This window comes from Mesoplodon mirus, assembly GCF_964341445.2.
Source record: "Mesoplodon mirus genome assembly, chromosome: 12".
In the NCBI taxonomy this organism is placed as follows: domain Eukaryota; kingdom Metazoa; phylum Chordata; class Mammalia; order Artiodactyla; family Ziphiidae; genus Mesoplodon; species Mesoplodon mirus.
The window spans coordinates 14,705,356-14,721,832 of record NC_138988.1 but is presented as its reverse complement, the minus strand read 5'-3'; the positions used below and the strand labels follow the sequence as shown (position 1 = coordinate 14,721,832).

General features: G+C 37.9%; 1 protein-coding gene across 4 annotated transcripts in view; it reads left to right on the top strand.

Annotated features, from left to right (window-relative positions):
- CNTN6 (contactin 6) overlaps positions 1 to 16,477 on the top strand; it is a gene marked incomplete at both ends in the record, with an annotated part of 242,731 nt that overhangs the window by 132,567 nt on the left and 93,687 nt on the right. For 3 of the 4 annotated variants that reach the window (XM_082638598.1, XM_082638596.1, XM_082638595.1), the window contains one exon: positions 15,706 to 15,909. The exons of the other annotated variant lie outside the window; for it this stretch is intronic. In XM_082638598.1, coding sequence (XP_082494724.1) covers positions 15,706 to 15,909 — 204 coding nt within the window. The remainder of the gene's footprint in view (positions 1 to 15,705; positions 15,910 to 16,477) is intronic. 4 annotated transcript variants of the gene reach the window in all.

The following is a 16,477-nucleotide window of genomic DNA, read 5'->3' as shown; positions in this document are numbered from 1 at the left end:
CAATCAGCCACTAAACAGATATGCCCTTAAGGAGATGCAGGATGGCTCTGTACACATGTGTGAGAAATGGGGCTTTGCAGTGAAACAACCACAGCTGTAATCTAATGCCTGTCATCCTGCATGACAAAGGGCAATTTGTTTAACCTTTTTAGGCTTAGTTTCCTCACCTGTAAAGTGGAGACACTAACTAATACCTATATTATAGTACTGTTGTGAATGTTAAATGAGTTAATGAATGTAAATCAATTAGTTTAATGGCTAGTGTTTTATTTTAAAAAGAAAGCTAAGATTGTAATTTTATTTCTATTATCCGGCTCTATGGAGAAGCGAATGCCAACACTCATTCTGGCGACCTCACCTTAATTATTGGAAGAGGAGAGTTACCCCTAATTGGAAGCAAATGTTGGATGGCTCTGAATCAGAATATCTCCTAGCAATGGTGAAAATCAAGCAATAAATGCCATTCTTTACTTTGGAAGAATCTGGATTAGCCAGTGAATTAACCTGTTGCCAGGGATCTAAACCACCCACTGATCTGCAAGCCCTTGGGGCTGCATTTTCTCAAATTCTGTATGGTTTGGTACAATTTGGTAGATTCTCAACCAACTGTGATCCTGGAGGATTCAGTGTAAAAATATCCATAAAGTCATTTCATTTAGTACAATCCAATATCATACTGACTATATTGTAGTTAGCTTAATAAAAATAGCGAGTGCTTACATAGTACACACCTAAATAGTTTACATGTATTAACTTTTTAACTCTGTACAACAACTACTACTCGAGGGAGATACTACAATGATTATTATTTTACAGATGAGAACACTAAGGTACAGAGAGGTTAAGTACTTGGTACAATGTCATGCAGCTGGCAGGCAGTGAAGCCAAGCTTCAAATCCAGGCAAACTGGGTCCCAGACCCTGGGCAGCTCTTAACCACCACTGCCTCTGTTATAGTTGATTTCCACTTTGGAATGGGAAGATTTTTGGAAACACATAGACAAGTATTTAAAAATAAAATGAAAGCAACTTTTCTTCTAATATTAAACCAAATCTTTTTTATGATCCTTTAAAAAGTTGAAAATATTTTTGCCATTACTTTCATTTTTATACAACCTTATGAAATGCTGACACAAAAAGAAAGAAAAAAAAATGAATGGAAGTTAACAATACTTTTATTCAATATTATTACAGACTGGTATGCCACTATGCTCACCTGAAATATTAGGGAAGAGTTACAAAACTTTCAAGGCTGAGATAAAATAAGAACACACAAAAATGTGATGATGTTTGTTTTTTAATAATAGGAAAATTATTTTCCAGTACCATAATCTAAGATGACAAGACATGCAAATCATATTCGTTTGTGCTGTCAGTCTGTCATTTTATACTCTGACATTGGTCAAAGAGACTTGACAGAATCAAAGATTATTTTTAAATTTGTTTACTCTAAATAAGAATAACAGGAGCAGGCTTCCCTGGTGGCGCAGTGGTTGAGAGTCCGCCTGCCGATGCAGGGGACACGGGTTCGTGCCCTGGTCTGGGAAGATCCCACATGCCGCGGAGCGGCTGGGCCCGTGAGCCATGGCCGCTGAGCCTGCGCGTCCGGAGCCTGTGCTCCACAATGGGAGAGGCCACAACAGTGAGAGGCCCGCATACCGCAAAAAAAAAAAAAAAAAAAAAAAAGAATAACAGGAGCTTCTCTGGTGGCGCAGTGGTTGGGGGTCCGCCTGCCGATGCAGAGGACGTGGGTTCGTGCCGCGGTCCGGGAGGATCCCGCGTGCGGCGGAGAGGCGGGGCTGGTGAGCCATGGCCGCTGAGCCTGCATGTCCAGAGCCTGTGCTCCGCAGTGGGAGGGGCCACAGCGGTGAGAGGCCCCTGTACCGCAAAAAAAAAAAAAAAAAAAAAAAGAATAATAGACATGTAGAATACTTCTAAGTGAGTGTCATATATTTTAAAAAGGCCATCAACTAGGAGAAGCTTTCCCTTGTCACCTTGCCACCTACCAATAAAGAAGTATATGTTGATCTTTTAAAGTGTATAAGTCCTTCATTATAGCAGTGTCTTTCTGCTTAATGCCATAAGACTAAATAACAGATATACAAAACCTGCCTTAAATTAAGATCGTCATAACTGAATAATGCATCCCTGTTGCATGCAAATTATGACAAACTTGCCTGATAACAAATTCGATTATGTAATATGAAATATTTTAGCAGGACTCCAAAGGTATTTGTCAATATTGACTTCATCCAGGTATTACAAGAATTTTCTTCCTGAGAGTCATGGCTTCCTCATCTCTACAAAGGAAGGAATGCTGGAATACTGTTCTTTTGTCCTTTATTGCTCTCTCAGATCAAAACTGAGGGGAATATTAACAGATACCTTTTGCTCCAATTATACAAATAGTCATTCATTCATTCAAGTATTAATAAAGTAATTAATTCATTAAATTAATGCAATAAAGTATTAATAACAGTAATAAAAGCTACCAGTTGTTGAATTGTTACCATCAGCAAGCGCTATAAGACTTTCTATTTATTTTCCCATTCCCACTATTCTAATAATTTAAAAAATTTTTATTTTATTTATTTATTTAACCTCCTTATTGGAGTATAATTGCTTTACAATGGTGTGTTAGTTTCTGCTTTATAACAAAGTGAATCAGCTATACATATACATTAATAATAATAATAATTTTAAAATGAGGAAATTGAGACTCAGACTAAGTAAATCGGTTTTCAGTTAGTAAATAAAGGCAAGATTCCAACCCAGGACTTTCTGACTTCAAAAAAATGCCTACAGATAGAAAACTCTATAGTTAATTCTTAAACCTCAAGTTGTTTATTAGTTTCAAGAATCTTACACCTTCAGGTCTGCTAAGAGCCCTGAGAGTGTCTTTAACCAGTTCATTAAAACAATTCTTTATTCTTCTTTTTCCTGCCTCACCTTCTTGTGAAGGTGAATTGTGCCAGGAAAGACCTCAAGAAAGAAGAGAAATATATTGGTCAGATAACCTTTAAATTGGATTAATGGACAGCTGGTTTAAAGTGGGTTGCCTCTAGAGACAGACATTGTCTATCTTTGTCTGTCTTTGTAATTTGTCCTTAGATTTTGTGTATATCTATGGTCAATGTCATCACCAGATGACTTTTCTGGAGAGTCTGAGGAAGAATCCACTTCCAAGCTCATTCAGGCAATTGCCTGAATTCAGCTCCGTATGTTGTAGTTCTGAGGTCCCCGTTTCCTTTCCGGCCAGCTGTCGAGAGCACTCTCATCTTCTAGAAGCTGCCCACACTTCTTGCCACATGCCTCTCTGTTTTCAGAACCTCCTTTGCATCAGTTCCCTCTAATACTTCAAATCTCTCTAGCCAAGAAGCATCCCAGCCCAGGAAGGGCTCACCTGAACAGGTCAGCTCCACTAAAGATAAAGTCACTTTTTCCAAGTCAACTGTGCCATCTAATCTAACGTAATCATGAAAGTGACATCTCACCATATTCATTAATCCCATCATACTCAGATGGTGGGCAGGGGTCAATGGCAGCTATTTTAGAATTTTGTTAACCATAATACACTTTCCAAAAATTTTGCCTTCATTTATTTCCAACTCTCTAAAGGCTCCATATTTGCTTGCACACTTGGCAGTCACAAAAACATGCCTTTGAAATATACTAATTTGGGCAGATGAGGTTAGCAGGGCAGGATGGAGCAAATGTTGGCATGGCCAAATTACTTTTATATCCGGTGTGTGAAAAGCAAAGATACACTGTAAATATCAATAAAGCTTCTCATAAAGAAAAGTGCTACAGATTCCATAGTGATAGAAGACCATTAGGGCTGAAATTTTTACATCATTTTTTGGACAATTTGGTTATGTTGCCTTTCTCTGTGTACCTGGTCAGCAGCAGTGAATCCCTCAAGTTGCTCAGTAACAAGGGAGAAATCATATTAAATGTTATATTATCAGAACATCCTGAATTCTTTGTGCTTTCTCTCTAGTGTATTCACAAAAAACTTGCAAATTCTTTTCTTAACAAGGCCTATCAAATACATTTCAGTGTGTTTTATAATATTAAAAAAAAACCTACAGGAGAGGAGGAAAAATTATCAACTAGGCTGAATCCTATAAATTTACCCAGCAAAGAATAGCTCCAGGACTAAAACAAAAGAAAAAATGTGTGTAAACAGATTTCCCACAGAAATGATTAGTCACAACTCAATGAAATAGAGTAACTGGCATAAACCAAACTGAACAGGTGCTGTTACATGGACATCCTTTCTTTCAAATAAACCAAAGGAGATCTGAATCCAGAGTAGGCATTCTTGTGGATGCTTCCTACACAATTTTTAGGGCAACCACAACTGCAGATGTGCTACTCATCTAGGAAGGGATGATTTACAGATAAAGGTTATTCTAGGAGAAACGTACCCACAGTGGAAAAGAAAAGGAACATACGCAATAATGCCAGAACACAAAACTGGCACATTCTGCTGTACCTCTTAGAAATATGAGATTTGGAAACAAAACAGTAACCATTCCCTATATTCTGAGGAGAGAAGTGTATTTTCTTCCTTAATCCTACTTCCTAACTAGAGATAAGCTCCATGAATGTGACTGAATCCATGCTGGCAGAGGCAGACTCATCCCTCCTTTCTACCCTCCTAAAATATATGTAACTCCAAAATATTTCAGAGAAATGTAAGTTGTACTGAAGATTTGGTGGAAAGAACACATGGGATTGAGACATTTCACTTCCCATTAGACCTCACTTTCTTTTCTCCTAAACTCTATTGGTCGTCCATGACTTCCCTTATCTTGACACAATATCTAACAGTTCCTTCCATCATCTGTTATAGTTCTTATCCTTAATTTGGATAACTGTCTCACAAAAATACAATTCTCCTACTTAGCTTCTTGGTGCTTGGCAGAACTAAAATTTGGAGAGTCAGCTAAATAAAACCCTTTTCTTTCCTCCACTGGAGGGTTCTAAGGTCATTCTTCTAAACACAGATTCATGTGGCGGAAAGAACCAATAGAACATTTATTTTATTAATTCATGTGGGGGAGGGATCACAGCCTTGAGGTGGACTTTGAACTGTTATGTAGAGAGGTCGTTGCACCTTCAGTTCTCACTCACCTCAAGAGTGAGCTTTTAAGAGCCTCAGTCACTTGTAACAATGATTTTGCATAAGTCATCTGTAAAAGGACTGAAAGCAGAGTTTCCTCTAAGTTTTTGAAATGAACGTAGAATGCATGAAGCCAAAGCTATTGGATGAATATGAAAATAAGCAGTCAATAGATCTTCATGAGTACAGTGAATGAGCCTGGCCTCACGTGAAATTTTGTTTAAAAATGACAGTGTAGAAATGATACGTGTTGTCTAAAACAATTAAAATCACCTTCACTGTGAAATAATAGTTTCACCATATTGAAAGTAAAGCACATTCTTTCCCTTTATTGTCTGGATATAAAACTCAATCCTGGTCTCATAAAGATCATAGGTTTAAAATTTGTGTTAGAGGAAATGTTCCATTCTCTCCTCAGATACAACTTTTAGGTTTGTAGAACAATTGAATTTATGCCAGTAGTTTGGAGCATCTATGTCTGTAGTAGAAAGATAGTACTATTGTTGGAGCCCAGCATTTGTATTTGAGTCAATAAAAATGTTGACGATTCAACTTAAAATTGACAATCGTTCCCAGCAAGGCTCAAAATTGTGTTAGAGAATAAAGAGGATAACTATTGAGAAAACATGCTAAACTTTCATATCCCCTTCCTCCCAATTAGTTTGTTGTTTTTTTTCCTGTTTCTGGAGTAAATTACACTGGTGTTGTCTTAGTGGGTAGGTCAAATTGGCAGTGACAATATTACTTTTGAATGTTGCTTGAATGTGTAAAATATTTAGGCACATAGGCCCAACAGCTGCTCGTTAGCATAATAACAATAATAGTGATGATATCCATCATTATTGACCTTCTATTATATATTCCTCAGCAAATATTTATTGTGTACCTACTAAGTGCCACTCATTTTACTGAGTTTTAGGGATATGGTGGAGAACAAAGCAACTAAGTTCTTCACTCCATGAATCTTAACCATAAACAAATATAATAAAAAATATAAGTATGGCAGATGGTGATAAAAGCTAGGGAGAAAAATAAAGGGGATAGGGAATGATGGGTGTGGCTGTTGTCTACTCAGAGGTCAAAGAAGCCTTCATTGACATTTGCGAAGAGAACTAAAGGAGTGAGTGGGACACTGAGAAAAGGCAGTTTGGGGAGTAAGAGCAGCATGTGCAAAGGACCTGTGGTAGGACTGTGTCTGGCATGTTGGACGAACAGTAGTGAGGCCCGTGTGGATGAAGAAGGGTGAGCAAACAGGAGAGTAGATGAGGGTGGAAGCACTACTTTCAAGATATTTTACAGCCTTTGGAGTTTCCTGTGAGTGAGATTAGAACGCATTGCATGACAGTGAGCAGAAGAAAGACATGCTTTCTCTGACTTTCAGTTTTAATAGTTTTTTCTGGAGAACAGACCATCAAGGGGCAACAATATAAGCAGTTAAAAGGTGATTACAGTGATTTAGGTTAGAGTTAATGGTGGCTTAAACCAGGATGATAGCAGTGGACAGGTGGATAAGTTGCCATATTCAGGATATATTTAGAGGGTATAGCTGGAATAACTTCCTGAAAGATTAAATGTAGATTGTAAGAAAAAGAGAGGAGTAAAAGATAACTCCAAGGTCTTTAGGGTGAGCAGCTGGAAGAATGTAGTTCCACGTACAGGGATGAGGCCAATAAAGGGGGAGCAGGTTTTGGGATGGGGGAAATCAGGAATTGATTATAAGACACGCTGATTTTCAAATATCTAACTTCAGAGCGAAAACTTCAAGTATGCAACTGAATTGATGTATCTAGGAAGAAAGGTTTGAGGAACCAAATTTGGAAGTTATCATATGTAAATAGTATTTAACACCATATGATTGGAAAGATAATGAGTGCCTACTATACACTGGGTGTTCAGCTCAGCATCTGGCATACCTCGACTCATGTAACACTTTCAAGAAAAATTTCTCCTATTTACATATTGAGTAACTGTGTTAAAGAGGTTACTGTTAACTTGGACAAGATCATGCATCTGGAGTTCAAGGGATCCTATGTAAAAACCACTACATCTATTCTACCGCCTAATTTTGTCAGGTATAACCTGGCCACAGCAGACACTTAATAATTACCGCACAAAGTATACAAAGAGACAGCAAGTGTTCTGAACTCTATTGGAGAATATGTAAACACCATCCAGAGAGGTGTATTGATTTTCCTAAAATTAGTGTACAGCATGAGAACCACAAAGATTATGGCTCTCCCACTGCAAGTAGGACCAAAAACCCAGAGTTTATTCTTCTAGGTCCCATGCTCCACACCCCCTCTCTCCACATTCAGAATCTCATTCATTCCCAGGAAGAATGTTTTCCTTACTTTTCAGCACATTGAACAGAACTCATGTTACAGCCTGTTACCATCTGAATAGCCCAGGGTTTTTCAATATCAGTACTACTGACAATTTAGGATGAGATAATTCTGTGTTATAGGGTTCATCCTGTGCATTGTTAACATGTTTAGCAGCATCTTTGGCCTGTATCCACTTGATGCCAGTACCACCCCCTCTCCCAATTGTGAGCATAAAAAGTGGCTCTAGACATTGACAAATATCCCCAGGTGGGCAAAATCACCCTTGGTTGAGAAGCACTGGTTTAGCCCATCTCTTACATTCACTCTATTAAGCTCCCATGGAGGATGGAAATTGAGCAGGTAAGAGGAAGTCTAATCCTTGTGTATTATCCCCCCATGACTTGCCCGGGCTTCCTTAGAATTGGAGGGTTCCCTGAAGTTTATTCAGAAGCTGGCTAGGTTTTAATTCCTTCTTCAGAAAGGATTTGCCAGTACAAATGCTGTCATAGAATTCATTGGAACCTAGGAATCATAAGAACTCTGAGGGCCTTTATTTAGTGATTGTCTGTAGGCCACAAAGCCAGCGATCTCCATGATTCCAAACAGGACGTGCTGTAAATCAAAAGGTATTGAATAAAATCTAGGTGGTCAAGAAGTAATTATGGAACAAATGGGAGCTCAAATAGGAGTGATTAGAAAGGTGTTGGGGCAGTTTTCTGGCTTGCATCATAAACTTGCTCAGCACCAATATCAGTGACCTCAACCCAGAATAGGAATTATTCTTCTTAGATTAGGTCTTTACCATGGAGCTGGCATAACCATGATTTACCACCTAAGAGCCAGTCACATTTTACCCTGTAGCACTACACAATGTTTGCAGTAAGTTACACTCATACTGGAATATTCCAAAGGGGGGATTTAGCCACTAAATCTGAGAACTCTGCTTCAAATTCTTTTTTCTCCTCATTTATTTTCTGCCTCAAGAAACATGCTACCAATTTTGAGATCCTTTCTACAGGGTCAACAGACGTTCTCAGTGTCAGTGTTTATTTTTACTGGTCTCTTTCACATGAGATGCTTCCCCTCTAATAAAAATTACATCCCATATAATGGGTATACTTGCATATAACTTTTGTGTTTGTATTTTAAATATCACAGTACAAGATATAGGGCTGTAAAAGATGTTATAACATATTCATGCTCTGGGGAAAACAGGATTTCTTGTATGCTTGACAGAGCAGCAGATAGTCTTCAATTGCTTACTGCAGATCTTCCGTTTCTAATAATAATTGTAGATGATGGTGTCAATGTGAAACTACAGAGAGTGGTTCAGGGAGGACCTATTATCATTCAGTTCTAGTGTTCCTGCTGAATCATCATAGGGAGAATACATCACAATCATCAATAACAGATAAATGCCATAGATGGTGGAGAAAATATTTAAAAATTCAATGGTTTCAACTTAAGTGGCTCATGAATTATACATTTAATTAAGAAAAGCCAAATGGGAAGGATTTTAAGCTTCTAATTTGCAAGGTATTTTTCTTCTTTCCCCATTAAAAAAATATACAAATTAAGCATGGCAGTGGCTGCTAATGGAACAAAATAGATAAAAGCCCCCACTGCAGGCTGGCTGCTTGGATGAATTAGAAGAGTCAGCCTATGGGGAGGAGGGAGCAGGGCAGGATGAAAAATAAGTGACAGGAAGGGCTTGCAGCTTTACATCTTCACCAGTTCACAGAGGGGCACAAAAGACACCTGGATTCTAGTCTCAGAGCTACTGCAATCTTCCTTTCTGCTTATTCACCTGTAAAATGAGGAGGTTGGGCTGGAAGAAATCTCAAGTCCCTCCCATCCCAGACATTCCATGAATCTATGAACTGATGTACATCCTTTTCTCCAGGCTCCTACACACCACCCAAAGGCAAATATACAAGGTGACCACCGTTCTATCAAATCCTTCGTAGTGTGATCACACAGAGGACACTGAGATTTACCATTCATAGCAGTTATTTTCAAAGCAGACTTTGCCCAGTGTCAGCACCCCCTGGGAATTTGTTAGCAATGCAAATTCTCTGGCTCCACCCCAGACACACTGAATGAGAAACTCATAGAGTGGAGCCCAGCAGCTGGCATTTTACCAAGTCCTCAGGTGATTCTGATGCTCACGGAAGTTTTAAAAACTCTTCTCTAGAGAGGACTTTTTGCAGAGAAGAATTACTTATTACAGGTTTTGCAAATGTGTTCTATTCCCTGCTAATAGCAGCTATAAGTACACTGGAGTAATTTAGAATAGCGGGTTAATCATTTATTCTACAACATTCTGAGGAAACTGAATCCAGGACAGGCAGTACTGATATGGGAGGGAATGTGTGGTGAGGAACAATTGTCCTAGATGTGAGTAGGTTCAGGTATGCAGGGAGCTGGGGTTTTGGAAGTCTGAAGGCAAGGAAGAATAGACAGGAAGAGCATACTGACATAGAAAAAGAGGATCAGTTGTAGATACACAGAAAAGAACAAAGGTGGTATTAGGGAAAGAACAAAGGGTTTGACATTAGAAGGATGTAGGTTCAAGTTCTACCCCTTTCTACACGTTAACAGTATGATTTTGGGGAATTACTTTTTTTTTTTTAAATTTAAATATTTATTTATTTATTTATTTATTTATTTATTTATTTATTTATTTATTTTTGCGGTACGCGGGCCTCTCACTGTTGTGGCCTCTCCCGTTGCAGAGCACAGGCTCCGGACGTGCAGCCTCAGCGGCCATGGCTCACGGGCCCAGCCGCTCCGCGGCATGTGGGGTCTTCCTGGACCGGGGCACGAACCCGTGTCCCCTGCATCGGCAGGCAGACTCTCAACCACTGCGCCACCAGGGAAGCCCTGGGGAATTACTTTTATACCCCTAGCTCCAGTACCCTCCCGTATATATATGACAGGCATATTAGCAATAGCCAATTAGCCTCACAAAACAAATTGTGGGAATGATGAAACAGGTATGAAATAAAAGCACTTCTTAGCTTTTTTAAAAAAATTATTCCTTAGGTAATCCTCCTAATTTCTGAACCACATTCTTTGAGCAGCTTCTAAATATTCCACAATTGAAGAAGGATACACCACATGTAGGAACAGATCGAAAAGTTTTAGCAGCTAAGGTAAAAATGAATTCAGCAAGGGAGAGATGAAAATTACAGTCTCAGGCCCCAAGATTATAGGGTAAAGAATACAAAGATTTCTTGGGCACTAGCGGCAATCTGTAATTTCTGTAAAGTGAAAGGGGTTACCTTGGATTTCGGAGAGCTAAAGCTCATTTTTCTCCCCACAGAGGTATTGATGAAAGATCCCTAAGCTGAACACAGCCCTGGGAATTTGCTCAAGATTTGTCTTTATTTCATAGAAGGTTCGCAAGATGAGGAGTCACTGACAACAGGGAAATCTGAATTACATTTTTTTCCTCCTCTTTATACCGAAGAAAATTTTGCTATCTAGATGGCTCTCTAGTTTCAAACAAAACCCTTTCATCATCTCTTTGGTAAAGATAAAGCAACAGGCTCAGAAGTGAGACAACAAGGGACATCAGTAAAGAAACTCAGAAGCAAGAGACCACATGAAATGATAGAAGACTCCAGTAGGGACTTGAAAAAGAAAACAAAGATTCAATACCCGGAAACAGGACAAGAATGTCAAAGTATATTTTAAAAAATAAAAAGCGAATTGTATTTATGCATAGTTGATCTAAAAGCATAGAGTATTAAAAAATTGAAGGAATGTTGAGGGTGGAGTAGACCATTCATAGAAACACAGGTTTAACCTCCCATCCACTGCAAAAATAAATCTTTTTTGCAACACCTCAAGCAATGCTCATCCATTCTCTGCTTGGTCACCTCTCATGATAGAAAACTTGTTATCTCATATATCTTCTGCTGGTATAGCTCTAAAGTTTAGACAGGTCTTCACTGTATCTTAATACAGTCAAACAGCATTCTGTAACCTTCAACAGCCACAAGTCCTACTTTTGCCTTCTGGATATCAATGGAGAGGGCTTCATTTCACCCTTTATGAACACGACAGCAATTCGACCTATGAAGACAATTCAATTATTCTTCCCATTTTCCCCCTCTTCCCATTTCTCCCCTTATTGATATAAGGGTCAATATCTAAGTTCTTATCACTTTCTTTGGTGTCCTAACTTCAGGCCTTTGCTATGTTTTGCTTCTTTCTCTCTCGATATACTTGAGATTTTTAATTCCCTCTCAATAACAGGTGCTCTGAACATAATATTACAGTTCAACCACGAGACATTTGTAGGGTGTTGGAAACAGATTCCATGGTATTTTACTCAGATATTAATAAATCAAATTGCTAGGAGTAGGATTAGCTATCTGTATATTAACAAGCTTCCTAATGTGCTCTGAATAAAACATAATACTCCAGTCTTAACGGTTCAGAGTAAGAATAAAAAATATTATCCATCATATTTTTTATAAGTCATAAAAACTTATAAGTTGTAAAAACACTGCTTCATTCTAGTGTTTAGCTTTCCTGATACTATTTTCATCCCGTTGCTTCTTTTTCCCATTTACACAAATATTACATAGTAATTAAAAACTCTAATATGGCAAAACACATTATGCAGAGAGTGAAAACCTATGGTATTCCTTCTCCTTACCCTGAGAAAACCACTATATACATTCTTAGGTTTCTTAATTTAATAATTTATATGAACACACACATACATACATATACACACAAGTTCTCACACACAGATACATAATTCTTAATGGGATCATACTAAACATCTTGATTTACAACATGCTTTTCACATAATGATGCGTCTTGAATTTTTTTCTTCGTGAACACTACTTTTATAGGTTAAATGCCACTTTGCATTTGCACATTTCATGCTTTAGTGGCATTTTTGTTGCTGTTCTTCCCCCTTGTCATATATTTCCCTTATATCTTCTTCACTCCTGAGAATGATATCAGAGTTCTGGCTGTATAGATGAATTTATTTTTGTTGAAATCACTTATGAATTGTTGTCAGAATTTAATATACTATTATATAGAATATATATAATTTAACATATAATAGATGATTTGATTTGATTTAGTTCCTCCTCACTATTAGTCTGTTTTCTTGTTACACCCACTCTTTTCTTCTTTCTCCTTCCTATCCTCCTTTCTTATATTCTTTTAATAATCTGGTTCCCTAAGTGTATTGTTAATGCTTTATGTTTTTTTTTTTCTTGGTGAAAGGGATGATAAAGATGGCAAAATTCCCACACTCCCACTTTCTCAAAAGTTTTTCTATATGGATCACGTTTAAGGTCAGAATAGCTGTCAATCTGTATTGCTTCCTCATCCTTTAGACAATTTTAAATCAGTATGACTAGTGAAGAATGTTTCAGGTGGTCTGCTTCTATCTGGAGAAGACTGCTAGATCACACCACAAATAATTAGCCTTTTTTTTTTGGTATCTACCATGTCTTGCTTCTGCACCAGTTTTAATATAAGTGCAGATGACAGATATGACCTGCAACTTCTGTCTGGACAAGAGGCCCCTAGTTGCTTCATGTGCTCTCCTATGAGCTGTGATTTCTAAGTGTGTGATGTCCAAATTCATCTACAGCTGAAGATATTTTAACCATAACTAGTATATCCTCCTTTTCACCCCCAGCGCCTATACCTTCCACTTATTAGGGGGGAGGGGTCATTTCTGAACCATTTATATTCTTCCACTTTCCTAGACATAAGTTCAGTTCTACCTAGTTTCCACAATACATATAATTTTTAACCTTCATATAGTACCACACTTACAAAACCTTAATCCATGAGAATATTTTCCTTTGCTCAAAGATATCTGGCTAAAATAAAAAATGACAACACATAATTTTTGCAAAGATTTAGAACTCTAACTTTCATATATTGCTGATGGAGATATCAACCGGTACAACTTTGGAAAGTTCTTCTGTAGTTTTTTATAAAGTAAAACATGCATCTATCCTATGGCTCATTCCTAAGAACTTAACGAAGAAAAATGAAAAGTCCACAGATAGTTTTAGAAAAGAATGTTTCAACCTAATGTATAATGGTCCCGAGATGGAAATAATTCATATGTTTTTCAAGAAGAAAGCAGCCAAACACACTTTGGTATATTCATAGAATGGAATCCCACTCAGTAATAAAAAGGAAAGAAGTACTGGTAGTCTCAACTACATAGGGGAACATTAAAATATGTTCAAGAAACCAGACACAAAACAGGACATTGGGAGTTTGGGATTGACATGTACACACTGCTATGTTTAAAACTGATAACCAACAAGGACCTACTGTATAGCACAGGGAGCTCTGCTCAATACTCTGTAATAACCTAAATGAGAAAAGGATTTGAAAAAGAATAGCTACATGTATATGTGTAACTGAATCACTTTGCTGCACACCTGAAACTAACACGACATTGTTAATCAACTATACTCGGATATAAAATAAAAATTGAAAAAAAAATGTACATTCTCTTTGATTACATTTTTATGAAATTCCAATACTGGCAGAAATAATCTATGATGATAGAAATCAGGTAGTTGTTACAATGGTAAAGACTGACCAGAAGGGACATAAGAAAATTTCTGAAGAGATGAAAATGTTCCATATTTTATTTTGGGTTGGTGGTTTCACAGGGTTTAGATTGTTACAACTAATTGGACTGAACACTTAGGATCTGTGCATTTTATAGTATGTTCATTATATCAATTATATATGTCTCTATATATTTATATTCATATTTATATATAAGATTTCCAGAGATTGATTGATGTTCAGCAAAACTGATATGTTCTTTTTCATCTTCATTCTCTGAGCAATGTTTGGCTGCTCATCTGCTGCTTGGATAGCTCCCAATCATCCTTCTGTTTTTTGTTTTGTCTTTTTTTTTTTGCGGTATGCGGGCCTCTCACTGTTGTGGCCTCTCCTGTCGTGGAGCACAGGCTCCGGACGCGCAGGCTCAGCGGCCATGGCTCACGGGGCTAGCCACTCTGTGGCATGTGGGATCTTCCCGGACCGGGGCACGAACCCGTGTCCCCTGCACCGGCAGGCGGACTCCCAACCACTGCGCCACCAGGGAAGCCCCCAATCATCCTTCTGGTTTGAACATGGAAAAAAATTTTTTTAAGATATTTTTAATGTGCACCATTTTTTTTAACATCTTTATTGGAGTATAATTGTTGTACAATGGTGTGTTAGTTTCTGCTGTATAACAAAGTGAATCAGCTATACATATACATTTATCCCCATTTCTCCTCCCTCTTGCGTCTCCCTCCCACCCTCCCTATCCCACTCCTCTAGGTGGACACTGAGCTGATATCCTTGTGCCATTCATCGACAGATGAATGGACCATTTTAAAAGTCTTTATTGAACCTGTTACAACACTGCTTCTGCTTTTATGTTTTGGTCCTTTGACCACAAGGCATGTGGGATCTTAGCTTCCTGACCAGGGATCGAACCCGCACCACCTGCATTGGAAGACAATGTCCTAACCACTGGACCGCCAGGGAAGTCCCTAACATGGAATTCTTTTCAGAAGACTTTTCTGACCACAGATCATTCTAACTTCCTTCTATGGGCTCCCCACAGTGCTTCTGTCAAGCACATATCATCCCACATTGACATTATCCACACTAGTTGTAACTAGTTTAACTGGTTAAGCTTTATACGGCATAGGTTTTGCTTTGCTGTATTCTAAGTCCGAAAATGGTCACAAAATAGGTGTTCAGAAATTATGTAATGATTGAAAGATGGAATGAATGAATTCCAAGATCAGTGGTAGAGTCCTTGAACTTACATCTTGAAGTTAAATTTTTAGCAAGTACACCTAAACATGATTAATGCGGGCATCGTTCTGACTGCAAATTGAGAAACACTGCTTCAACACAAGAATTGCCGGAGAAATTCAGTGTGTATTTTGAGTCCTTAGTATTTTATATCTTATAACTTTTCTTAATAAGTTCATTCACTTATTCCCTTGACATCCTATCATCACATCCTTAATTATACAAAGCTAGTGATGGATAGGGAGACTGTATCATCCAAATTGGGATATATTTAACTATAAGGGAATATGACAATTACAGCAGGACAACACGCATAAACTGGACAAACAGGGGTATAATTGTATTCTACTTATGGAGAAGTAGGGCACAGAACTTTCAGGTAAGAATGAATACAGTAAGAATAATACTTATTTTTTCTGTTTTCTAGGTTTATCTTATGCGTGGACTTTCAATGATAACCCCTTATATGTCCAAGAGGACAACAGGCGGTTTGTCTCACAAGAGACAGGAAACTTGTACATTGCCAAAGTGGAGCCATCAGATGTTGGCAATTACACTTGCTACATAACAAACAAAGAAGCCCAGCGAAGTGTTCAAGGACCACCCACTCCATTAGTGCAGCGTACTGATGGTAAGATGATGAGTTATCTTAGGGATATACTTTATCTGTGGATCTTGAAGCCTGGGGAGATTTGTAGAGCTTTCTGCTTCCCTCTGGTTCAGTGTAGCCATATCATCTATGAGGCGAGGTTTAATTCACAATATGATGAAAATCACAAAAAATAATAGAAAACTATATAATTTATCCACATAGCATAGTATAGATGATTCTGGGTATACTGTGCCATTTCTTCTCTGGCACTGGAACAGATCATCTTTTCTTTGCTTAAGAAGTATTTTGTTTAAAAAAACAATGTTTGGGAGAGTAGGCAGGTGTGTGGACATGTGTGGGTGCTGCCAAACTTATTGATTGAATTAATATATTTTCAATGGACATATGACACAGCTTCTCTTTAATGCCTCCTTCTTTTCCATATTTGTATCTTTTGTTCACCCTTTATTTTCCTGGTTGGCAAGGCAGGTAAATGATTCAGATCCAAGGAAAGTAAATCAAGTCAACATTAATTACAAGCATTCCAAAGAAAAATGAAACACAAGATTCATACTAATTATATTCCTCCAAGGAACATAATTCAGAT